The sequence below is a fragment of the Pan troglodytes genome, chromosome 3 (genome assembly GCF_028858775.2).
Source record: "Pan troglodytes isolate AG18354 chromosome 3, NHGRI_mPanTro3-v2.0_pri, whole genome shotgun sequence".
In the NCBI taxonomy this organism is placed as follows: Eukaryota; Metazoa; Chordata; class Mammalia; order Primates; family Hominidae; genus Pan; species Pan troglodytes.
In genome coordinates, this window is record NC_072401.2 from 168,706,824 (window position 1) to 168,734,700 (window position 27,877).

At 33.9% G+C, this 27,877-nt stretch overlaps 1 protein-coding gene across 3 annotated transcripts in view; it reads right to left on the bottom strand.

Moving 5' to 3' along the window:
• Positions 1 to 27,877, bottom strand: part of SPOCK3 (SPARC (osteonectin), cwcv and kazal like domains proteoglycan 3) — a 510,259-nt gene that overhangs the window by 333,209 nt on the left and 149,173 nt on the right. For all 3 annotated transcript variants that reach the window (XM_054683476.2, XM_054683477.2, XM_001151431.5), the window contains exon 3: positions 3,406 to 3,451. In XM_054683476.2, coding sequence (XP_054539451.1) covers positions 3,406 to 3,451 — 46 coding nt within the window. The remainder of the gene's footprint in view (positions 1 to 3,405; positions 3,452 to 27,877) is intronic.

Here is a 27,877-nt window from a genome sequence, read left to right on the forward strand (position 1 = left end):
ATACCATTCAGGACATAGGCATGGGCAAGGACTTCATGTCTAAAACACCAAAAGCAGTGGCAACAAAAGCCAAAATAGACAAATGGAATCTAATTAAACTAAAGAGCTTCTGCACAGCAAAAGAAACTACCATCAGAGTCAACAGGCAACCTACAAAATGGGAGAAAATTTTCACAACCTACTCATCTGACAAAGGGCTAATATCCAGAATCTACAAAGAACTCAAACAAATTTACAAGAAAAAAACAAACAACCCCATCAAAAAGTGGGCAAAGGACATGAACAGACACTTCTCAAAAGAAGACATTTATGCAGCCAAAAAACACATGAAAAAATGCTCACCATCACTGGCCATCAGAGAAATGCAAATCAAAACCACAATGAGATACCATCTCACACCAGTTAGAATGGCAATCATTAAAAAGTCAGGAAACAACAGGTGCTGGAGAGGATGTGGAGAAATAGGAACACTTTTACATTGTTGGTGGGACTGTAAACTAGTTCAACCCTTGTGGAGGACAGTGTGGCGATTCCTCAGGGATCTAGAACTAGAAATACCATTTGACCCAGCCATCCCATTACTGGGTATATACCCAAAGGACTATAAATCATGCTGCTATAAAGACACATGCACACGTATGTTTATTGCGGCACTATTCACAATAGCAAAGACTTGGAACCAACCCAAATGTCCAACAATGATAGACTGGATTAAGAAAATGTGGCACATATACACAATGGAATACTATGCAGCTATAAAAAATGATGAGTTCATGTCCTTTATAGGGACATGGATGAAATTGGAAATCATCATTCTCAGTAAACCATCACAAGGACAAAAAACCAAACACCGCATATTCTCACTCATAGGTGGGAATTGAACAATGAGAACACATGAACACAGGAAGGGGAACATCACACTCTGGGGACTGTTGTGGGGTGGGGGGAGTGGGGAGGGATAGCTTTAGGAGATATACCTAATGCTAAATGATGAGTTAATGGGTGCAGCACACCAGCATGGCACATGTATACATATGTAACTAACCTGCACATTGTGCACATGTACCCTAAAACTTAAAGTATAATAATAATAAAATAAAAAAAAGAAAGAAAATATAGGACTTGAACACAATGGAGTACTATTCAGCCATAAAAAGAATGAGATCCTGTCATTTGCAACATGGATGGAACTGGAGGTCATTATGTTAAGCAAAATAAACCAGGCACAGAAAAAAAGAAAAAGATAAAACAAACAAAAAAGAAAATAATACTTGAAGGAAGAGTCTGTCACCAAGAAAAGCAAGAAACATACTAGAAATGAACATATCTCATGTCTTTTCTATCTAGATGATGGACACTATTTAGATGGAAATAGGATTATTTTGCTCACTCCTCAGTGTGGTCTACAACTAGCTGGTCAATTTGACTCAAAGCCAAAAACAAATACACATATCTCAATCTAATTTTTGTTCGATTTTTATTTTTTTGATACAAAACTTTCTTACATGTTTATCAACTATATATGTTCAAGAAATCAAAACTTGAGATCAGATAGTCTAAAAATACTGTTTTAACATATAGAAATAAAGCTTTGTTCAAGTAAATGTGCATTTTTAAAGCATAAACTTCAAAATATCATCGGGATGCCATTATTTCTTGTTAGTGTTATCATATGAGTGGTAATATTGCATAGCAGTTAGGAAACAGGTTTGGGGGTTCAGACTGACTGAATCTAAATCTCCACTCTGCCACCTGAGCAGGAGCTTAACTAACTGCTTTCAATATCTTAACTTCTTCATCTACCTTGCAGGGTTATAACAACTAAATTAAGTAATATATATCAAACACTTGGAGTAGTGACTCAAAATATGACATTCTTCATAAACATTAGCTATTATCATGTCATAAGCTTATCCCTGCCTGACAAACGTAATATTTTTAAGTTAGTAGGTTAAAAACCTCTCTTAATATTAAAGCAAATCAATCTTGTATCATTAATTGTTTGGAAGACTCTCAAATAGCATTCTTTTTTATGAGAGATAAATTGCAATTCAACACATTGTCATGCACACATAAAGGAAAATAAAAGCATCTTTATTATAACTGGATGCACCAAGTATGACAAATTCCATAGCTCACACCCATTTTACAAGGTTTGTGATTCCATCATAAAAATTCATTTCCCAAGAAAGCCAGTAAATAACATCTCTGTCTGCATGTCATTATTTTTTTATTGCCTGTGTTTTAGAGCATTGGCTTGACTTATTAGTAACAAATTCAAAATTAATTCTTTTAGAATTTTAAAATGCTGATCTCACAAACAAACACTGGATAATAGTGAAATCAAATGAAATATATAAGAAAAAAGTCATTTTAAGAAGATATTAGATTTGAATGACTGTTTCAGACTCCATGTTAATACCAATGTTGATGATGGTCTATGTCTAGGTCCACACAGGTGGTTTCTCACTCATACAGCTTGGTTGTTGTAGCAGTCACCCCAAATATTAAGTAAAAATCTGGTAACATAGCAAAATACTCTGAGCTCCTTTAAATAACATATTGTGTCTTCATCATCTAATCACTTACTAAACACTCTTACAAAAACTTCTATTTTTAAGTCTGACTACTTCACAAAGTATTATCTTTTGCACGGTTACTATATACTCTATGTAAAGAATAAATTTTTTTTCTACTTTGCAGAGACTACAGAAAGTTACAAAAAGAAACTTTAAAAGTAAGATACTTTTTAAATGTGAACTTTAGTAAACAAATCTCTTTAGTCATTTATGTAACTATGATTGCTTGGGGCTTGATGTGTCCATTCTCATTGCACATGTAGAAGTATTTTCATTTTCATCCCTATTTCCTGTTTTCCTTTTAAAGGTAAGTTAATCAGAATTGCAAACTGTTTGAAAGGAGGTGGGGAAGCCCTAATTTTGTATAACACGTTTCCTTTTGGGGCTTGTTAAGACCCCAGCTGAGTCTAATTACTAATTTACTAGTCTTAAAGGAAACCTTTTATTAATTGGAAAAGAGGAAAAAAAAGCCATTTGTTTTAAAAGTTTGTACAAATAAATCTATTGCCCAGTGAATGTACTTGAAAACTGGATGAAGTGACTTGTATCTACTGATAAAAATAAACCTGGTAAGGTTCAGAAGCCCAAATCAGTCATCTAAAACATGTATCTAAAAATAAAAGACATCCTGACATAATCATAACTAATTAGCTTACTTCTAAAAATATTATGCTGAAATATAAGTAATTATTGCACAAATTTTTCCATTCATGTAAGCTCTTCTATTTAGTATTTTCAAGCCTAACCAGATAATAAATATCATTTCTAAAAGTACAATGATTATGAACATGTAAAGGTTTTTATTTTAAAATAGTTAGATTCTTACCCTGATTGAAGGGTTTTCCTGGACTCCAAGTGCGGAAATAATCATCCTAAGGGGGAAAATAATGTGAATTGAGTGTATACGAGTAATTAAAATGCAAGGGTTCATATAAAATCTAAAATTAAATATGAAACACAGAAGCTGTATACAAACCTCTACTTCCTGCAATGGCAAGCAGCAAATTATAAAATAAATAAATAAAAATAAAAAAGAAACAAGAGAAAAAGAATAGTTATCAAAAAGGAACACACTGTTTTCAAGTTACAGAAATGTCTTTCAATAAACCTGTTCATTTTCATTGCAAGTCAATGGTTACTATAACAATTTAACTATTTTTGGTTGCCACTTCTCCTAAATATTACAATGCAATATTTTCAATTACAATTCAGTGCATAATATAACATGCAGATAATTACCTAAAGCTAATAAGCTATAAAGTATCTTACCAGTTTCCAGTTATACAACTTCATTGTCCCCTAGTACAACAATAAGTGGAACTATTAATTTAGCAGGGAAAATACCAAGTGATTCCGCAGTGGCCCATGGAGTGTAAATATGCTTTATGCAAATCATTCTCTTGCTAATCGAATATCTAAGAAGTTCATCAAAATGCAATCTAGAGGTTGAAAAGAATGCACACCTAATTAAGTCCTGCCTAAAGTTTAATTCTTTAATATGGAAAAGAATCAATGCAATATATTTACGATATACTTAGTAAATATGACAGTACAGCACAAATGTAGCGCAACGTATACTGAAAAGAATTTTTAAAAGTAAGGCCAAATAGACTATGTCTATTTATTTACCGTTTTTACCACTCTAAAAGCCTTATAAAATTCCTCATTAATATCATATTTTATTATAAATTAAAAAGATATCACTGTTGAAATTAACATACTGTTGTCACTATGGTAACCTGCCGAAAGAGAGTAGCACATCATGGTGAAGCTGTAACATTTCCAAGCTCTAAACTGTTAGACCCACTCAAGTCAGTTAATTGGAAAGCTACAGAAGCTACAGAATTCAAAAGGGGTCAGCAGAGATTCTTTCTCTTTGTATCAATGTAAGGGGTATAAATGCGGTTTTGCTACATGAATATCACATAGTGGTGAAGTCTCAGCTTGTAGTGTAACCATCACCTGAATAGTGTACATTGTTCCCATTAAGTAATTTCTCAGCTTTCACCCCTCACACCGTCCCACCCTTCCAAGTATCTCATGTATTATTTCATACTCTATGTCAATGTGTACACATTATTTAGCTCCTACTTACAAGTGAGAACATGAGGTATTTGACTTTCTCTTTCTGAGTTGTTTCACTTAAAATAATGGCCTTCAGTTCCACCCACGTTGAGGCAAAAGACATAATTTCATTCCCTTTTATGGCTGAATAGTATTTCATTTTCTTTATCCAATCAACTGTTGATGGGCAGTTAGATTAAATCTAATATATTTACAGTTCTGAATAGTGCTGTGATAAACATATGAGTGCAATTATCATTTTTATATAATGACTTATCTTCCTTTTTTGAATCTTCTTTCTAGCCTCTTTTTTAGTGTCTCCACTGTATAAGGAAGAAAATGTAGCACTGACTTCAATCATAGAAATAAATGCAATCCTTTAATTTATTTATGAAAATTTTAAATTAAGTTTCAGAAGTTTTTTTAATGTGACTAACAGTTAATCACTACCTTCAGTAATTGCACCCCACCAACTTCAAATTTTTTAAAAAATGAAACAAAAAGAAAAAAATGACATCAATGTAGTTGATATATTTATGTCCAGATAGGGTTATATTAAGAGGAGGGCAAATTATAGCAATCTATACACATAGATTTTCCACTAAATTATCTAGGATTAGATTAAGAAAGGATAATGCTACTGGATAATTAAATAAACACTGATTATGTATTGTCTTTAAAATATTTTTAAATACAATTATAGCATGATACAATTCTTGGAAAATTAGACTTTCAAATTAAATTACTCCACTAAATGTCTCAAAACTTGAGCTGAGCAACGTAACATACTCATTTAATATCTTTTATTTTTAAAAATGTATCTTACTATTTGAGGATGATGACTATGATTCATTCCAAGCATGGGGAGGAATTGGGCAGCTACAGTTTTAGGCCTCTCCTGAAGCAGAACAGAAAGCTAGACATGCACACGTGAGTGATGGATTTGGAGACGGGCAAACCAGAATTTTAAGTGCGGCTCTACCACTTATTAGCTGCATCACTTTAGAAAAGACGATGGCCTAGACTATCCTCAGATTCCTGTGATGAAAGTTGGAAAAATAATATCTACCTATTTGAGTGGGAGATATTGGGATTAGTTATCAAATGTGTAAAATGCCAGCACAGTATCTGGAATAAAGGAGGTGCTAAATCTTAATAGCTACTCGTAAGGGTCAAGTTTATGTCTGTCAGTGTCTTTGGGCAACACCACGGACAAGCTGTCATTACTGCTCACCAAATCCTTTGTTTTTCTGATTTCTTACAAACAGCCATAAACTCCTCCTCCTCCTATTTTCAAATCCAATGCCCTCTCCAAAAAAAAAAAAAAAAGTCAAATGCAGCAAATTTTTAAATACGTACATTTATTGCTATAGTAAATGCAAGAAGAAAAAATGTTTTTGCTGTCATCTCAGACTATACTGACATGGTACAGCTACCAGTGGCAACACCCAAAAAGATGTGGCTAAGTTTTTATTGTAATAGTGACTCCATTCATGTAAACATCACAGAGCCCAAGAAGGTGGAAAACGTGTAGAACTGACATTGTTAGCACTGAAGTCAGATGATGTCAAAGCAGCATGTTTCACACAGCACATAGTGTTTGCAACACTGAACACCTGCATAGATAAGCAGGAATTAGGGGAACGTATATTTAAAAAGAATATAATTTTAAAATCTAACCTCAACCACATTTAATGATCTTCCTTCAGAATCATATGGTCAAGCTTGGTTCGTTTGGGACCACAGCTATATAAAAATCTATAATCACAATTGTAAAACATGAACTTGGTTCTCCTGGTTATGTCAAGGGCAATCTCAAAGCCTGGCCACTGTGGGGATCAGACACATATATGATGGAAATGCAAAGCAGTCCCACTACTAAGCCATTTTTAGACATATTCTTTGTGTTCTCACATCACTAGACTTGTTTTCTTTAAATTAAAACAAACAAACAAAAAAACAAAAAAACAGTTTCACCTCATTAAATCTTAGGAATTTTGCCAGGATGAGAAATAAAAGTATTTTCACATAAGTGTTCATTCAGGCGCAATTTCTTTTGTTTCAAAACATTTGTGTGAATATTGGTTGTTCTCAGGCTTCAATTTATATCCAAAATAAGCCAACCAGGGATTAAGAAAACAACTACAAGAGTTGCCCTCAATTGGAGAAATTCTGGGTTTAAACGACTGAAACCAATCCTGAATGTTTCAAGAGGCAAAATTGGATTATTGTCACATATGGTCAAAAACTTATGGAGTGAGTTACAGACACCATTAGACTTTAATATTAAACCACTGCCAACTTCTTGTACTTACAGAAATAATAACTGTAAGTTTTCCACAAAATAAAGTATACATAAAAATTGGGTTTATGTGTTTTATTGTTTAAACTGTCTTTTTCCTTGTGGTTTTAATGTTGCATCTTTTTCTCTAATTTTAAATAAAATATATGTGCACTTTATTGAACACACCTATGTATTGTAGAGCATAGTTTCTCAGCCTTGTCATTATTGATATTTTGAGCCAGATAATTCTTTGTTGTGTTAGGGGTAGGGAGGCTATTGTGTGCATTGCTCGCTATTTAGTACCATCCTCTGCTTCTACTCATGAGATACCGGTGGGGATACTACTACAAGGTGTGACAAAAGGGAAGTGTAACAAGTTATTGCCAAATATCCTCTGGAAGAAAAATTCACTCATTTGAATACAGCTGATGTAGGGTTGTTGGTAAATAAAGACAAATGAATCAAAATATCTTACAACAAAGTACTGCTACTAGTAACAGATTTTCTCCACAAATATAATATTGAAAGTATATTAAACATTCAATTTTAAATGCAGATTTTTGTGTAATATTTTATTAAGAACACTTTACAACTGTATGGGTTTTCTTCTCCAAAATATTTAATGGCTATATAATACTCTTTGGTATCGACTTACTGTCATTTATATAACTATGCTGTCATATGTCCATGCTCTATGCCTTTATATTACTTATCATATTTAGCTATAATAAATAACATACAAATATATCTGACTAAATTTCTATTTTCTTATAAATACAGAATATAACTATAAGTTCAGAAAGGTGATCAGTGTAAATAAACACCACACCCAATATGGAGAAGCTAGCTTCCTGTTCCAATAACTGGTTACAACTAGGCTTTGTACAGGTGAAGTGGGTCGGAAGGATAAGCTTACATGGAAAGGTCAACTGTTAGGTTCATTTGTGTCCACACAGCTACATCTGTACTGATAAACTCTCCCATTGTCTGAAGGAATAATTTGGATTGGCACAGAACTAGGTCAGAGATTGCTTAAGCATCCTCACAGAGTTTGATACAGAATCAGTTGGGAATAGGAGATCTTGAGGCCCAAAAGCTCCATAAATGCCTACAGATGAACATAAAAAGAGTAATACTCAAGCATTATGTTAGCCATTATTAAGCCATTTAAGTCATCCCAGCGGCTATGAAGAGCGGTTTCGGCAATAAAATCTTACTAAAATCTATGTTTAAAAAAAGTTTACAAAGCACCACACTTTTAAATATTACTAAACAGAGACACTATTGAAGTCTACTGAACACAATTTTGTTGTATATTTTCACAACTATTTTGCAATTTATGTTAACTGCTATAAAAAGATCACATCATTATAAAATGAGACACAGAGGATAATGCTTTTGAAGACACACTTCAAATATGAAATGAATGTCAAAGTGATGATTACCAATGGTAACTATTTTTGTTACACTATGCCCATATTCTAAGCAAATATGACAGTCCAGTTCTAGGTGGGGTATAGAATATTCTGGTCGATCTATATGAAAAGAGTTTAGCTGATAATATTCCTATAACATTTCACTTTCTTACCTGAAGTCTGATGTCAAACTATCTAGGATTTCATATAAGACCTCTGTATAGAGTCATCCAATTGAAATACATAAAAACCAACATTAGATTCAGCTATGGTACTGCCAACTATATTTACTGACACTTTATTATTAAAATGAACATCTTAGCAATATTCTCCCTTAAAGTAATAGCATCAATGCTATACTACACCCAAAAAGGAGACAGGCTTTTACAATAGTACTGTCTTACTTTTTTCTTTTTAATTCACAGGGTCCCAATTGATGTTACATTGTTTACTCTAAGGCATTCAGAATTACATTTTATTATGTTAATACTTATTAATTGTATTTCATTAATGTATCACTGTTTAAAATGTTTAAAATGTCATTTTTCCTCTTGTCCCCAAAATGAATACCTCACTGTTTAACGAGTGATCTCGTTTACATAACAATTGGCTCCAATTTCAATTAAATTAGGATGAAAAAATAAAAATTTAATAAAATGCTAAAAAGAATAATTATGAAGATCTAAGGATGAATTTGTCCTGGAACAAATTTTCAAATTTTAGCTTAACAGTTTCAATTAATATATTAGAATGAAAAATAAATATCAAAGAAAGCAAACAGTAAGGAATAATAGAACATCAGGGAAAAGACCAAGCTTTTAGAAGAAGAAAAGTCTAAACTTGAACCCTATATCTACCATTTACTCTGATATTTCAACTCTGACTTCCAATTTTATTTTCTGAAAATTGAGACTAATAATAATGTTGTTAAGCTTTGTAAATATTAAATTAATGTATACAAACTATTAATATAGTTCTAGTTCATAATATGCCTTTAAAAATGGCACTAATTATTTTTATAGCCAGGAAAACATTCTAGTAATTGTCGTCAATCATTATGCTACAAATGAATATATTTATTAAATTATATCATGTAAAAATAAAAATTTTGAATAAAATATATGGTATATTTTAGGAAGATTATAATATATGGAATAGGTGGTTAGAAAGCAGATTTTTGATCATTCCATTGTGACCCCTGACCCTTGACTTCTGATGCCAAATGCATATAAATTATGACCTTATTAATCTTCCAGTGTCATATCAGACTTATGATTTTATTTTTTTCAACTGTTCCAGTACATATTTATTGTGCTCCAGTAGATTCTAAGGAAAAAGAAAATTGAGCGGTACACAGCTTGTGACTTCAAGGAGCTCAGAATCTAATGTGAAAGCCAGATGCATTCAGAATGGACTAAGTATGTAAAGAGAAACCTATTCAAAGCATGATGGGAGCAAGAAGAGAAAACAAATAAATCTGAAATGTTGCTAGTGAGAAGTCTTCATGGTGAACCTAACTTATAAACATGTTGATATAGGACATAGGGACCCAAAAATTTAATTTCCCAAGGTATCTGAAGTATCACCTAGTTCTTCCTAGAGATAAAGAATCCAAAGCTTCTATTGTATAGGCACAGATGATCTCCAAAGATGGCCTTTATCAATGGCTTTCCTCACTGCATATTCATCCTGCTACTTACTCATAACAAAAGATGAATTTTCATCCTCCTCCCTTTGAACAGCATATGGTTTTATGACTTGCGTGACTAATAATATGTGGCAGAATGGCATTCAGGACATTCTCGTGCTAGTTCATGAGAAACCTTTCAGCCAACCACCATAAGAGAAACCCAAGCCACATAGAGAAGCCATTTGTCTATATCCCCAGCAGGGCTACCAGATGACATCCAAAATCAATTGCCAACCATGTGAGAGAACCATTTTGAACTTTTAACTGACTCAAAACTCAGCATCCATTTTACTGCCATCACTTTAGAGACTCAAAGTGAGAAGCAGCCAGCTAGGAAAGTCAGAACATGATATCATAAGATAAAAATAATAAACTGTGGTTTTAAGCCACTACATTTTGGGCTGGTTCGTAGCAGGCGGGTTTGTTGCAGAACAACGACTAGCTGGAAGGTCTCCAGGCCATACAATTAGTCAATGGTTAAGATGAAAAAAATATACAAGATCTTGAGTCAGGTCAAGCATGTCTTTCATAACAGTGCATCTTCGGATACACAGATACAGAACCTCCAAACAATCCCTTGTTCACAGGATTTTGCTGTAATTAATCACGCAAATCCTTCCAATGTCATTCCCCTACTGAGTACCTGATGCTAAATGTTGGCTTTAGCCTTAGAAAATGGTTATGTAACCCTGTAGAAGAATCTTAGAGAAAATCCTGAGGAATCATGTAGCAACTTGGCTCTGCATATGAATGTTAATCTGTATTCCATCCATATTTCTCTGAGTTTTTCCTTCTTACCCACTGGCTTGTTTTCCCTTCTGGATTTTTCATTCATCCCCTACTGCCCATCAGTTATTCTGAATCCAAACTTACTTTCCTGACTAACTCCCCAATCTTGACCCACTGGTTTCTATTAAGTCTCGCTTGAAAGCAACAACCATCACTGTTGAATTATTTTTTCCACAAGCCAGTAAGTGGAAAAATAGGTCCTAGTCTCAAATTCCACCCAAATAGAACATAATTACAAACACAACAAAAATTACAGAAAGTATTTTGGGCCCCTAGTCTTCTCCAGGAAAGAAAAGATTGGGCCAGAAGTCCCACACTGAAAGATCCTACTTTTTCCCAAGGAGTAGGTCAACCAGCCAAATATTTATAGTTGTGGGAAGCATAAATGGCAGGGAGACCCCTGATTTTTAACCTTTCTACAACCATTTTATTTTCATTCAAATCTCCATAATCAAAGCAAAGTTTAATATGCTATTGTTCCACTTATTGACAAATACTTTGTTAATCTTTATATATCTATACAGAAATATAAATAATATAATGATTTTGTAGCTCTATGCTAAGGAGTTGGGAGGGAAATTTTCTATGATTTCTGTATTATGTGATTATAATCTCCCAAACCCTCTCAAACCAAACTTTAGAATTTTCCTATTATAATTAACTTTTATTGCTTCCTGTATTTTGATAGCTTGGATAAATCATAAGGTATTGCTAGTTCTAAAGCTAAAAAATAGCAATGGCAATCTGTTTTATTCTGAAATAGGTTATATATTATGGCATATATATGATCTCATTTACACATCTCATCTTATTAGGGGAAGAATGGCTAGCATAACAGTTAAGCCAATAAATTTCACAAAAGAGGAAACTTTCCTGTGTAGAAATACTTAATACATGATTTGATCACAAAATAGATTAGGTAAAGCTTTGTCTGGGTATAAAGGAATTATCTATATGAGACAAACTATCTGCTTCAAGCCCCCAAGTGTCACATTTATTACCCAGGTAGCACTCATTTTCCAAGTTGTGTCCTAGAATCCTGAAAGAATTCATTTATAACACTTTGGTGAGCCTTTTATTTTTTACAGAGCATTTTATGCCCCCTGACTTACCACAGATTAAAAACATAAATAAAATAAATAGTGTCAAAAGGACAGTGCCATTGGGACAATTCCTCATTTGTCTCTGAAAGTCTCTGAAAATTGAGGTTAGAATCCCTCTGAATATATAGAGAATGTGTACTGGTTAGTTTTAAATTGATATACAAAACTTATAATTCATTTATTTCAGAGAAAGACACAAAGAAATACTTCGCCTCAATAAATAAATTAAGAACTTTTTGTTTGTTTTATTATACTTTAAGTTCTAAGGTACATGTGCACAACGTGCAGGTTTGTTACATAGGTATACATGTGCCATGTTGGTTTGCTGCACCCATCAACTCGTCATCTACATTAGGTGTTTCTCCTAATGCTATCCCTCCCCTAGCCCCCCACCCCCTGACAGGCCCCGGTGTGTGATGTTCCCCACCCTGTGTTCATGTGTTCTCATTGTTCAATTCCCACCTATGAGTGAGAACATGCGGTGCTTGGTTTTCTGTCCTTCTGATAGTTTGCTGAGAATGATGGTTTCCAGTTTCATCCATGTCCCTGCAAAGGACATGAACTCATCTTGTTTTATGGCTGCTTAGTATTCCATGGTGTATATGTGCCACATTTTCTTAATCCAGTCTATTACTGATGGACATTTGGCTTGGTCCCAAGTCTTTGATATTGTGAATAGTGCCGCAATAAACATACGTGTGCATGTGTCTTTATAGTAGCATGATTTATAATCCTTTGGATATATACCCAGTAATGGGATCGCTGGGTCAAATGGTATTTCTAGTTCTAGATCCCTGAGGAATAGCCACACTGTCTTCCACAATGGTTGAACTAATTTACACTCCCACCAACAGTGTAAAGGGGTTCCTATTTCTCCACATCCTCTCCAGCATCTGTTGTTTCCTGACTTTTTAATGATCACCATTCTAACTGGTGCGAGATGGTATCTCATTGTGGTAAGAACTTTTAAATATTAAGAATCTTCATTGTAACTATAAAGACATTAACACATGTAAAAACATTTAATAAAAATAGTGGCTTGAATTTATTACTCACTCACCCTGTACCAGGAACTGTTCTGAACACTTTACTCTCAATACCTGCAAGAGGTAAGTGATTCTATCACTCCCATTGTACAGATGGGAAAGTGAAGCAAAGAGAGATTACATGATCTGCTAAAGTTTACACAACTATTTAGAAGTGCTCTTGAAATTAGAACCCCAGAAGTATAGCCCCAAAGCCTTCATTTGAAACCATTCCAGCATACCACAGGTCAGCAGCCATGATGGCCTATGGGCCAGGCCCACAAGTTGTTTTTGTAAATAAAGTTTTATTAGCCACACCCCTTTTTTTACATGTTATAACTGCTTTAGTGCTTACCACAGCAGAGTTCAGTAGTTATGACTGAGGCCATAAGGCCCGAAAAGCTTAAAATATTCAGTATCTGGTCTTTTACTACACTATCTTATACCATCCTATACTTCACCCACAAAAGAAGGCTTAAAAAAATGAGAAAGCAATATTTAATGGAATACTTCCCTATTTCCATATAGGAAACAATAAATCTTTTGTTGAGATGGAGAAGATGTTTATTGTTCTTAAAGAACATTAATTTTAAGAACGTTAATAGAATTTGCATAATTCTATTCTCAAATCTTAATGTCTCTAAATTTTCTAAGTACTTTTATTTTTCTTTTCTGACCATCAGTATCTCATCTAGCTTTGGATACAATCTACAGATGAATTTATCATATTTTTAGAAAAAGAAATCACGATATGTATTCTGAAGCCAAGGAAAATAAGATTATAAAAAGCTTTATGATGTACTATATAGAAAACATTTTAGACACAGGTTGCAAATATCTATTCCACATTTTCATGATCCTCAATTTAAAATGAAAATCAAAGGCTAAATTAAGGTCAAGTGCCTCTAAGTACTAAAAATGTGCTTCTAATCCTAGAATGCTTCTTAGATTAGTAAATCAAAACTTTAGATATTGTTTACTGCTTAAGCAAAATAACAATACCAATATTTCCATATTTATTTTGCATTCTTTGTAAAAATTATGTTTCCATATGTGCAATAAATATTAATACATTTGTATCATATTAATAATGTAAAAATATTTATAGTATTTCCATAATTTTACATTTGATATTTATAACATTATCTTAGTGTTCATAATTCATAATTTTAAATCATCTATAATGCTAAGTATTGAATATAGTTTATAAGACTAATTATATCATCAAATATAAATACATACATTTATATAACATAAAAATGTTAAATGCATGTCCGTCTGATTAAATATTTTCATATAGAGTCAACAAAAATACAGTGCTGTTCAAAATTTCAACTAAATATTGTATAAAATAAATAACGGTCATCACAAATGAAAGTAAAATAATAGTTATCTTTTTAAGAAAGTACTATCCTGAAAAATGGTGCATTCATTGTTTCATTATTGAGCCAAGAATGTATTTCTGTGCTTTTTTTCCCCTCTAGTAGCAAAAATAAGCTCTTTCATATTGTATACTGGTTAGGTATTAGGGAGGATGTATTTATAACTGAACTTTAATTATTTCCCTTTGAGTCCTTTATTGTGATTAATACCTGTGAATACCTTTTTTGAACATATCTGTTTTTAGACACAAACTGAGAGCTGTTTTGTTCCCACTGAGTTTTGATTTTTGTTTTTAAGATGCTATTTTTAATTTATTTCATTGTTCTTATTTGGTTTCTACATGTATAAATTGAGAATCTGATGCATAGTTGCTATTACCTGTAGTAACAGTGTTACATTCATAGTTCATGGCTTCTAAAATCTTTGAACTAAAATATGATTCATTCTTATCTAAAAGCTTTGCTTTGTGACTATTATATCCTTTATTATCTCTTTAAAATTATATAAACAGAAGACTTTCAAAACACCCTTTGCACTATTCAAAAATTTAGTATAATGTGTATATCTTGGAGTTTGTCCCAATATTTAGTTTTAGATTTCACTTTTTTCAAAACACTAAAATAATACTGCCAAATAATCAACACACTTTCTAAAAAAAAAATAAAATAGCTAGTTTACCTGAAAGCTAAAACAGAATCATAATAATCAGTAAAGGGTTATGTGGAAGATAGTAGCTAACAACAGTTCCCCAGGAATCCACTTGAGTTTGCAGTGGCAGTACGTGACTCACCCCCTTTTTCAGTAAAGATTTATCACTTGTGTATAGCTACAAAATAAATTATGCCAAAATTTAGCAGCTTAGAACAACAGACATTTATCTTACACTTTCTGAGTATCAGAAATCTGGGCATGGTTTAGTTGAACGCTGCTGCCTGCAACTCTTCCACGTGGCTGAAACTAAGGTGTCAACCAAGGCTGCCAGCTCTTCTGAAGTCTTGACCAATACTTCACGTATTTGGGGGCAGGATTTGTTCCTTGCTAAGTTTTGAACTGAGGGCTTCAGTTTCTCACTGGCTCAGTTCAAGTTCCTTGCCAAATGGGCCTCTCCACAGGGCAACTCACATCATGGCTTCCCTTACTGTGGGAACTCCAAGAGAGCGTGAGAGGATGGGTAATATAGAATGTGGTCTTTTTAAAGCTGATTTCAAAATGACATCCTATCGCTATAGCATTGTTTTTGGAGAAGTGAGTCACTAGCCCAAATTTGAGCACAAAAGCATGAATACCAGAATGTAGGGATCATGGCAGCCATTTTAGAGGTTCTCTTCCACAGAGGGAGGGCGAGGAGTTGCTGAAAAATCTGTGGAAACTCTTTTTCTCATTTGACAAAACAGTACTTCATGTTTTCTATTGTCAGGATTTTCAAAGAAAGAGAAGTCAAATCTCACTCATTTCCTTTAAAAAATTTTCATGGATACATAATAGTTATACATAGAGTATGTATAATGTTTTGATACAAATTTACAATGTGTAACGATCAAATCAGGGAAATTGAAATATCCATCACCTCAAGCATGTATCATTTTTGGTTTAGGAACATTCCATTTCCACTCTTAGTTATTTTGAAATAAGCAGTAAGTTATTGTTAACTAAAGTTGCCCTATTGTGCACTCATTTTGTTTAATTTCAAATTCAGTAAACTTTGCTGTGTATGCCTGTACTATTTGGCAGCGCTTCTAAAGCTATTTGTCAGGAGGAACTAGTTTTATTTTTTTTTCCAATCGATTATGGAACAAACCTTTTACAAAATACAAGAAAATTAACCACTTAAAAATTGAAATGAAAAAAAGACATGCAAAATACAAAGGCAAATTCATTGCTTTTAGAATTAATCAATATATAATTTTTCTGTCAAGTTGCTGTGAACGCTTTTCCAATGCTGACACTCAATTTCTGCACCCATCCTACTCGGGTTACAGAGCAGCACCAATCTGTGGACCATTCTTTGAGCCACACTGATCTCTATGACATAGAGAAATGTAGTTAGAGATGTGTCTCCCAGACTTGCTGCCTCAAAGTTTGCAATTTCTGATAAAAATCTACGAATTCAACCAATAATAAAATGTCACATCTCCAAAAGGCTGTGAATATTTCAGTTAATTTGATAGCTGGGAAAAGTACACTTAAATCATTTTTGCTTATGGTAAAGGGAGATAAAAACAATAACAATATTTTGCTTTTTTCTTTTTGTGTTTTAGAGATGAAGTCTTACTGTATGCCCAGGCTGGAATTCAGTAGCATGACCACAGCTCCCTGCAACCTTGACTTCCTGGGATCAAGAAATCTTCCCATCTCAGCCTTGAAAGTAGCTAGGACTACAAGTGCACACCACCACACCTAGTCAATATTTTACTTCTATTTTGTATGTGATTTAGGACATATATCTGTTCTTCTCTCTTACATTAATCTACGCCCATCAAGCAGCTATCAACAAATGTAGCCATGGAAGATAAATATGTTTGCACATTTAAAAACTTACATTAAAATGAATCACAGCACTAACGAGAAAAGAGATACCAAGCCGTTAAAATACATTGAGGGAAATGTATTTTAATGTCATATTACTAAGCAAAAGAAGTTAATCTATGAAGGCTGTATACTGTATTATTCCAACTGTATGGCATTCTGGAAAAGGTAAAACTATGGAGGCATGAAAAGATCAATGGTTGCCAGGGTTTGGGTGGGGAGAAGAATGAGGCAGAGCCCAGAGGATTTGGGGAACAGGGAAACTATTTAGTGCCATACTATAATGGTGGATACATGCCATTATACTTTTGTCCAAACCAGTAGAATGAACAATATCAACAGTGAACCATAATGTAAACTATAGATTTTGGAGGCTAATGATATGTCCAGAAGGTTTATCAATTGTAACAAAGTGTGATCACTCTGGTAGGGATGTTGATCATGGGAGACCTGAGTACTGGAGGCAGAGAGTATGTGGGAAAACTCTGTACCTTCTGCTTGCTCGATATTGCTAGGAACCTAAAACTGTTCTAAAAAAAAGAAAAGTCTATTATATTAAAAAATAAATCACAGAAAAATTTTATAACATAGCTAATATATAGTTTGAATTTACATCTCTAATTATAATGAACTACACACAGTAGAAGATTTTAAATAATGCTTACACTCTATGCAATGGAAACCAATGTAAAAATTGTACCCTGTATGTTCACAAATATCCCTTATAATGATAATCTACAAAATAAACAATTTTAAAAAACTGTACAAACTGCCTATTTTCTTAGGTGTCCACTAATTGATTAGGCTTATGACCCACTGTGAAACTATTTTTTTGCATTAGCCAATATAATAGACAATAATGTATAACAAGAAAATCAAAAAGATGTGATTTGAGCCATCAAAAGCTAAAAATTAGAAACATTTTAAATTTTATATAGTCTTTTAATAACTTAGCTTACGATTTTTACATCCTTTTAGAAACATACCAATAAATATACGTTTACTATAATTCAGTCAAGTCTGCACATGAGATTGAAATGAATATCTGGCAATCTGAGACTTATGTGTAAAACTATGCATGGAATTGAGTTGATATTTTAGACATTGCATTAAAATACGTCAATTGAGATCAAAATAAGAAGCAAAAAATTGTACAGATGAAATGCACCAGAAGATTTCTCATTTCATTTTATATTGTGACTCTAAATAATATATGCATCTAAAATAATGGGATTCCTTCAGTATTTATTTTATGATTTGAAAATGTCAGTTTTAAAAGGATAATAATTTCATTAAATATAGAGAGATAAGTTTTCAAAAATCATTGTACATACACACACACACACACACACCAAAATTCTTTAGAGACAAATAATCCTGCATTGCCTACTATTTTGCACTAATGTTCTCTCACCCATAACAGGAAAAAAAGCTATAGCCCAAATGAAAAGTGTAGAAATGAAACTCAAGGAAATGCACAAGATGTTCTTATCTAATTGCATCTTAGCTCAAACTACCAGAACATTTTTAAGAGAACAAGATTCCCTTTAGAATAATCCTGTGTACAGAAAGACAATCTCTATATTACATGTGTTTTAAGTTAGAAAAAAAGAAAGTTGCTTCAAACATCTAAGACATAAAATTCTGCTTCCCTGTTCATTTTTTTGAATAAAAGAAAAAGAATGATTTTCTAATGTGGCCCAATACTAATATTTAACAAATAATTCATTTTATCGATGCTCTGTACTCCTCATTTGCACCTTAATATGGCCCAAAGTTATGTAAGTTTTGAATATTATAGAAGAAAATATTACTATTGGTAACCATTGTAATGTATTTTGTATATTTAATTTATTTATTGCACTTATTACCTGCAGGTGAGTCCATTCATAAATATAAGAGAGGAAAGAAAGGTAGAAGGAAAGAAGGAAGAAAAGAAAAAGGAGGCAACATGGAGAGGAAACGTGGCTTTAATTTAACAAATTATTCCTTTAACACCTTTATGCCATACCATGGTAGCCTGTAACCACTGGAAGATGAAAATGCATAAACATAGTCTCTGCTCTCATGTAATTTACATTCTATAGAGAGAGTCATGGCAGCAACATAATGTAGCTATGTATTAATACAAAATGTTAAACCTTCCTTAGTTTGACATGATCAGGGTCAGAATGCATGCCATGAGAGCTGTGGCTTAGGTAAGATGTTTCATGCAGAAGTACTAACAAAAAGACGGAGATGCAAGGAAGTATAGAGAAATCTAGAAACTACAGGCACTATCAGATCAGAAACTCTGTATTATCAGGTCATAATGTTTATTACCTATGTAATAGGTAAATGTATACCTATATGTATCCAGGTCATAACTCTTGTGTGTGCGTGTGCGTGTGTGTGTGTGTGTGTGTGTTTTCAGAGGGATCTGGAAGGTTGGGAAGGAATGGGGACGGCTATAGGTAGTATAGCAAAAGGTAAGTTGTCTAAGGTGAAATATATAGGCAAACTCATAATCAGAGTTGGTTTTGCAAGATATATATTTCTTATTTATTTCCAGATTCAAAGCAAGCCAAAGTGTTTTAAGGTTGATGTATGCATTCTGGAAAAATCAACAAATTAACATATTTTCATGAGTCCTTAATACCTAGAGAGAGTTCAGGTATTAAGTTTTCTTTGAATAATAATAATAATAATAACCCATAATCACCCTATGATGCAGGTATCATCCTTTACCTCAATTTACAGATGAGAAGAGGTTAATTTTATTATGCGTCAATTTTCTAATATTTAATTTTATTATTTAATTTCCAAGTGCAAGTAGCAATCTGCTACGGAAAATAATTTAGGAATCCTAACCTAAATTATTATTGCTTATTGATTTACTCAGCAAATACTTACAGTCGTCTTATATTGCAGCTCTAGGCAAAAGCTAAAGTGCTCCCTGTATGCCTGGAGCTTAGAGTCTGACTCTGGGGCTTTGTACTCAGTACAGTTCTATATAACTTTTATAAATAGGAGAGCAGTTTTACAATCACTGGGAAGATCTCAGTTTTTCTAAATTTATTCTATTTAGATGTTTACATTTTATTCTTTGCATCTCCAAATGGCATTTGGGCAAATAAAAAAAAAAAAAAAGTCTCTAGCATTTATAAAGGTATATGCACAGAAATCTTAGATTCATATTCAAAGATACTGTCAAATATAAGAAAACGAAACATTGAAACATCTGTGAATATCTGAAGTAAATTTTTAAAACACAGAACTAAACCTTATTTCTTTCCTCTTCAAAATGTGCTAGTCTTCAAAACTTTCAAAACTATTAATGACTTTTCAAAGCTTCCCACAAAATTGTTTTGTCAGTATCCATTCGTGAGGAACAACCTATATCCCTTGATAGAATCTAATTTATGCTCCTTGCTGTGTTTTCTTTGAACATTTCTGGATTTAATTATCTGGAATAAACTGTTCCTCTTGACAAGAAATACTGTTTCTTGGTTTAATTCCATGTCTATAGAAATTTAGAATCAGCATCCAATAGAAATGGGGATAAATCTTTATAGACTAAATACACCAAGAAAATAAATGTTCATGGAACATGGTGAAAAGGGCCATTTCCTTAGTTTTCATCAGTGATTAGATGCCAAAAACACATAAGAAAGAAAAAAAATCAAATGTAATGGTCAACTTCTCTGTGAATGTGTGATTAATAATGCCAGTCAATTGAATCTTGTAAGCAGTTCAGAATGTTGTTAATTACAGTTCAGGGAAAGCAAATTCGATATCAAACACTTTTAAGAAAAAGTAAATGGGATTTTATGGTGTTGGCAACTGTAATGTGTTTTGAGCAGTGCTGAGCTACTTCATACATTAGCATAGATGTTTATGGACTTGGTGATATGATATTTAAAACATACTGTAATGTGGGTATTAAATTAGATCAAAAACTGTGCCTACCAGTTTCAGGGTGGGAGGCCATATGTGCTATAAAGATAAAAGGATTTAGACAGTTGAAAAAGCAGTGAGTAGAGTTTAAAATCCCTACAAAGAGGAAGTTGAGAGAATCTGCTATCTGGGGGGAGGAGGTAATCTCTCACCAAGCAGAGTTCTTGCAAAATGCATAGATGGCAAATTTGCCTTTAACAGATGTTCTCCACTCCCACCATTTTCCAAACTTGAGTACTTTTCATGGATTTTGGCCTTAGAACTCTATATGTCCCTAATATTCAACTGCTTACTCTCTAAGATAGTTCACCTTGCAGGTGAAGAGACAATTTGCCATCAATATTGTCTGACTTATGTTCTGTTGCACTAGTGGCTGAGGAAGTAAGAAGGCATAAGAAGGTCAGTTGATACTAAGGAATGCCACTTGCAAACAAGTTTCCAATTGTCCCAACAATTAGTTATTTTGATTGATTAACTTTCCTTTTGTATTGCAAACATTCCCTGAGAACATACAATCAGTCATTCCTAACAAGAAATTACAGCAATCTTGAGCAGTACTGTGCTCTTATTAACGGGAATGAGCCTTTCTTTCATCTTCATCCAAAGGAAATAGAAAGGACAAAGAGTCACTTAAGATCATATTCCATTTCAGGAAAGCAGAGCTCTAGGAGTGACGTCTAAACAGAGTGTTTAAAAATCTAGGGGGCACCTTGAGGGAATAGGTTAAGAGTGAGATTTAGAAGAGTAAGTGGAATGACAAAAGCAACAGAGGCCATGCAATTTTAACTCAGATTTTGATGGTAGTCATACTATCTACCTCTACCTACCCGAGATAGAAAAATAAATGGCATGTTAGATTATCTCTTGCAAGGAGGCTGGGAGGAGGCACACCCACCACAAGTCAAAAGGAGACTTTGAGATTACCGTTTTCTATGCCAACTTCTTGTCTTATCTTGATGATTCTGTCCTATATTCTCTTTCTTTTTTCTTTTTTTTTTTTTGAGATGGAGTTTTGCTCTTGTTGCCCAGGCTGGAGTGCAATGGCACGATCTCGTCTCACTGCAACCTCCTCCTCCTGGGTTCAAGTGATTCTCCTACCTCAGCCTCCCGAGTAGCTGGAATTACAGATGTCCTATATTCTTGATGATGATATCCTATATTCTTCAAAGAATGCTTCTTTGAAGCTCACCTGATAAATCCCTGTTTTTGCTCTTATGCTGGCTTTTGAGGCAGCATGGCATAGCAGAAAATCTAGAAATAATACAGACAGGTAAAAGTTCTAGCTCAACAACTAACTGGTGAAGGTCACTGAAAAAATTATATACTTTTAGCTTCAATTTATTCAACTGAAAAACTGTGAATAATATCACCTTTGCTGGGCTTTGAAGATATTACTACATGGAACACATAAATACACCAAGCACAATTTCTGGCATTTAACAAACTTTCAGTAAATAAAGTGTTGATGTCTTCTTTTTTTACTATGAAATAATATTAAAAGGAAAAAAAGTCAGTGGCTCTCCTGTTAACATTGTAGAGAGTCAACTCTCCATTCATATATTCACTCACTCACTCATGCATATTATGTTCATGTGTAGTTAATATGAAATAAAGACAATACTAACACACAATTTAGATATTTCTGCCACAACCCCACCAAAAAGGAAAAGCAAAACCAAGGATGGAAAAATATTTTTACAACAGGATTAAGTTGTCATTAAAATCTCTGTCTGGAGAATTCAAATGGGAACTCTGTGAATGACTAAAGATTCAGTAGCAACATCAGCAGGTGGAAATACCTTGGGAAAGAGAGAGGCAAGGAGGGAGCCAAAAATAGGAGAAAGTCAAGGGATGGCTAAGCAAAATCTACAGCTAATATGCAATTGTGAAGGAGAAAATATATAGATACAGGATGGATAAGGTAATAGGAGTAGGGAAAGCAGAATTGAGTCTTATTAAGATACAGGAGAAAACCAAAAGAACTGGCCAACTTCTGTCTCATCTCCTGAATGGCATTTCATTCCAGCCTTCCTAATGTCAAGCTGTAGTACAGTTTTGTTCCTCCCATGAATCCTTCATGCATCTCTCTTATCAACGCATGCATCCTCACACTCAATATCCAATACTTAGGGTACCCAAGTGAATCTCTGTCCTGACAAACCCAAATCTCACAAATACATCATCTGAGTGATAATTTTCTTTAAATACTTTGGTATGAAGAGTTTGAAGCACATGTGTGCAACTTATGTTTAAAAGGTGCTTAGCACTTGATTAATTAGCATTTGAAATCCCCTAGTCAGGAATCAATATTCGTGTCATAGAAATCTGCACAAGAAAGGTAGTTAATTATGTAGTATAAGTTAGTCATATGGTTGGATAGAAAAAGTGTGAGCCTCAAATCCCTTGTGTGATCTGTTTGGTTTTATGCCAAATCTTTTACAGAAGTTGCCCAATATGACCAGAAGATCAGTTGGTTTTGCCTTTACGTGGGAGTTTTGTAAACTACTGCTGACAGGCCAAAACTGGCCATTGTCTGTTTGTAAATAAAGTTGTGTTGTAATTTGTTTACATATTGTCCGTGACTGCTTTGGGGACTTCAACAACAGAGTTTCATAGTTATGAGGAATATCTATGGAAAGATATTCAAGGACATACGAGCAGGCAATATGACTGTTTTATGCTTGTTTACTAAAATGAAGTTGGATGAATTTAGACTAAGATTTTCTTATTCTCATGTCTTGGTGAGGTTGTGGGGTCAGGGACCTACAGCCTTCCTTGATCTTTGTTCAGTTCTTAGTTGTAACACAAATCTCAAAAGACTGCCATGTTGGAGGTTTTTCTTCCAAGAAGGAAGGAAGGAGGGAAGGAAGGAAGGAAGAAAGGGAGGGAGGGAGGGAGGGAGGGAAGGGAAGGAAGGGGCAGAGAGAGGACAGAGGGAGGGAGGGAAGACAGAGGGAGGGAAGGAAGGGAAGAGGGAGGGGTGAGAGAGTAATAAAGAGAGAAAATGGGTATGAGAGAGAGAGAGAAAGAGAGAGAGAGAGAAAGACAGAGAGAGAGAAAGGCCAACCGTGATACTGGAAACTGATCTGACTTCACAGCTCAGGCCCATTGTGATTTTATAATTCTTGGGTTCACAGATAAGCCATAATGTTCTCCTGTCGGATATTAACAATCTTAAAGAACATTCATTTCAGACAACGTCGTTGTAACAACATCGTTGTAAAAACTTCAAAATACCAAAGAGCCCCCCTCACACAATGAATGAGTGGTACTTCTTAACTAATTACAGCTTTATGGTTGCCCTAGGCTGTTCTTCCTACAGACAAGATGTATTGAGATAGCTAGTCATAGAATTGCCAGAAAATTTCTGTCAACACCCAACCCAAAGCAAACCTCTACTTCCTCAGACTTTCCCTAAGATTCCTCCAACCAAGCCCAAATCCTGTGTCAGGTTGTCATCTGCTCCTACTGAGATGCCCCACGGTTCCCCACCATGTGCATTCTCTCTTGCTGCAGTGAATAATGAATTCAACTTGCTCAACTCTAAGTGTCCCTGTGGCTGGATGAAGCCCACTGACGTGGCCTTTCCTTTCCCAGTGCTTCTATCTACAATATAGCTGAGTGTACAACCTGGTATCTCCATGCAGACTGCTCCGCTGTGTGAAGGACTGTATTGTCATTTTGTTTAGACAACTAAGTATGACCTTTCATTTCAGGTTCATTTTATACTTACTTTAGGGGCAGGCTTAGTTTAGGACTTTTGCTAGTATAATTGTCTACTTGAAATGCTGTGGTCAAACTAGGTTATATCATTCAGCAGAGTATTGAGTCTGCATGAATGATGTGAAACCCATTGATAAAATTTATATGAATTTCAGAAAGATAGGGATAACAAGAGAGGATTATAGAAACTTATACAAGTTATTAATTTTCTTTGTTCATAGTTCCTGAACATCAGTTATAACACTGAAGTCTTAGAAATTAGTTTCTTTAGCTTCAGGGCTTTTAAACCTAAATTGTTATGTTACATTTTTCTACCAAGATCACAAAATGTTAAATAATGGTACATCGCCTGGGTAGGCTAACTGAAAACTTTTTATTGATATGAAATGTCAGTAACTTGGGTGATTATTTAGCAGAAAGGTCAGGTGTTTTTCAAGGTCATGTAAAATATGGAGAATAATCCTTGGTTTGCAATGTTTGAAACTTAAGAGGATAAGCACAGTATAATAATTAGTCTCAAATTTCATGGTTTATGAGAATATGTGTTGCTAACATACATGTACAAGAGCACCTAATATTAGGTCTCTCAATTTATTATATATTAAAAGTTATTAAAAGATATAGGCCATATCATGAGAAAATGTGAACCAGAAAAATGATATAGTTGATCATTGCCTGAATATGCTGGAAATCATAATCTCTGTCAACCTCCAAACAGGAAATGTGCATAATAACATTGGTTCTACCATAAGAAACTATTGCATATTTTTTCTTTTTTTAAGTTCAGTTTCTCTGCAATATTTTCCTCTTCTGTATATTTCTCTCTTTTATATTTTTTCTTCTCTGAGAATAAGTTCACCATTGATACTCAATGTCACTGCACAGCCCCAAGGCAAATACACTGATGTCAATGGAAATCTAGATAGAACTTGCATAGTCCAGAAACATTGTCTTGACAGCTGCTTTTGCAACAGCCCTTATGTATGTGGAGTGTAGCCGAAAAGGTCATAGTGATGACTAGTACTGCCTTTGGTCTTGAAATTATTCTAAATTTCCTATCATAGGAAGTGGGAAGTCTGGGAGGGATCCACACTAAAGGAGCTTAGGTATCTGAGGTGCCCACCTTCCTAAGAGTTCAATTTACATCTTGGTGTTTTCGGTGAAAGTTAGAATGAAAGTAAATATAAACTACACATTGATTATTAATAACCATCAAGAAATAATATTTTTAAGTTTCACATTAGAATGTTAAATTAGACGACAATGTGATTTATAAATATATTAAAAATGAGAGCAATCATACATAGAAACCCATTATATAATAAAAAGTCTTGTAGGTACAAACAGCCCCTGGAAATTCAGTTTGACAGTGGGAGGCTTATTAATTGAAGAATCTGTTTTTGATCCCTTCCCTCTACTTTTGTCCAGAGGGATCCAGGGTGATGGGTTCACTTGACTGGAAGCTTATATGAGCAAACCATTTGACACAGTTAACAGTGATCTGGATAAAAACTCTAATGTCATCTAATTCAGGCAAGCAAAATGTTGGGATCAAAGGAAGTAATAACCCCAGTTCATTTCTCCCTTGTCTGATAGTTGAATCTAGAAAAAAAAAAAAACAAAACACAAATGTCCTTTGAGGAATGACTATAGGAATTTGAGATGCTTATCCTGGAAGGGAAAAGACTTTATAGAGCAGAGAAAAAATGAAAAGAGAGAAAAAAATGCCCAAACAGACTTTTTTCCTTAGCTATTAAATTGCTTATCAAATTGGACTGATCTCTGGCAGGTGCCCAGAAAGGTCATATTGGTTGTTAAAAAATGAAAGTTAAATTTATTCCAGGACCTCTGTCTCCAGTTTCAATGTTCTTTCCATGACCATTTTTAAGAGGTCATGAATTTGGTGACTTTGGAATCAAACAATACTAATTTGAAATATCTGCTTCCTTCCTTTCAATGGGAGGTAATTTTTCTTTTAATGAGGGAGAGCCATGTGGCGAAATTCATCGTTTGAAAAGAGGAATCTAGCGTCATGATGGAAGATGTGTCATAGCCAAAAGAGAAGAGAATCATTCTAAATATACATTCTAGGAATGACTGGATTTTCATGCTGTGCTATACTGAGTTTCCGTAAAACTTTCCTTCATCATTTTTACTTGGGGAAATACAGTCCATTTTTATAAGGCCCTGTACAGATGGCAACTTATTTGGCAAGATGGTAAGTCCATACCACCTCAAAGTAGAAGTAATATATATTTGTATTCAGTTTAAGTTCCCAGAACAGAAATGACATCTCATTATGATATAGGTATTTATGTCAAACACAGCACATGATATATTATGGGTACTTAATAATAAACATCCATTGTTGGGATAAACTACCCAGATTACAATGGTGATGTGGGAAGAGCAGAATAAGATATTTGACCTACTAGGCTATGAGAAAGTAAATTATCGGTGGAAACTTTCTTTTTACAGTTCTTCACTAATGTATTCATGGGGTTATGTTCTTTATCTGTTTCAACCATTTTTCAACAAATAAGGTTTTTAAATGTCATAAAAATAAAATTATTTGATAATAAAATAGCGAAATTTTACTTAGCTTATTGATTTTAATGTTTTCTGAAAATCTATGGGAAATAATATACTTAACTATAATAGTTCATCAGAAGACATTAATTTTAGTCCTTGTTTTGTTATTGCAAAATGAACCACATTTTAATTACATCATAGCTTCATATAATAAAATCCATTTATTAAAGTGAGACTAACATACTGTCCACTCACTAACGATCAATAGCTCAAACACAAGAGAAGTTAAAACAAAAGGATGCTGATAGTGGAAGTTCAGATAGATCTTATTTCTGTCATCCCTTTACCTAAGAAGTAGACTAAAAAGGATCTGGCTTTGGAATCAGATGAGTCTGAACATGGTTCTGGGTTCTGCTAACTGACGGGCTCTGTGGCTTGAGGAAAGTTACCTTGAAATTCCAGATTTGTTCTGTTTACAACTGTTAAATGGGAATAATGATAATGTTTATTTCACAGCATTTTTGCTACAATCAACACTTTTATTCTTCCAAGCCCAGAGGAAGTGTCATTAAACTGTCATTGTATTTTTCCCTGTTTCAGATGAAAATATTCACTTTCTACTTCTGCTATATTATATAAATATCTACTTTACTCAACAGAGCCAAAAGCTCCCTAAAAACAACCAAGGCTCATTCTTTATATAGCCTCTACAGCCTTTAGCACAACGCACAACACAGTTGACTGAGAAATATTTGATCATTGAATTAATGAGATTACAAATTTAAACTTTTTCAAGTATAGTATTTTTTCACCATCTTCAGAAATGTA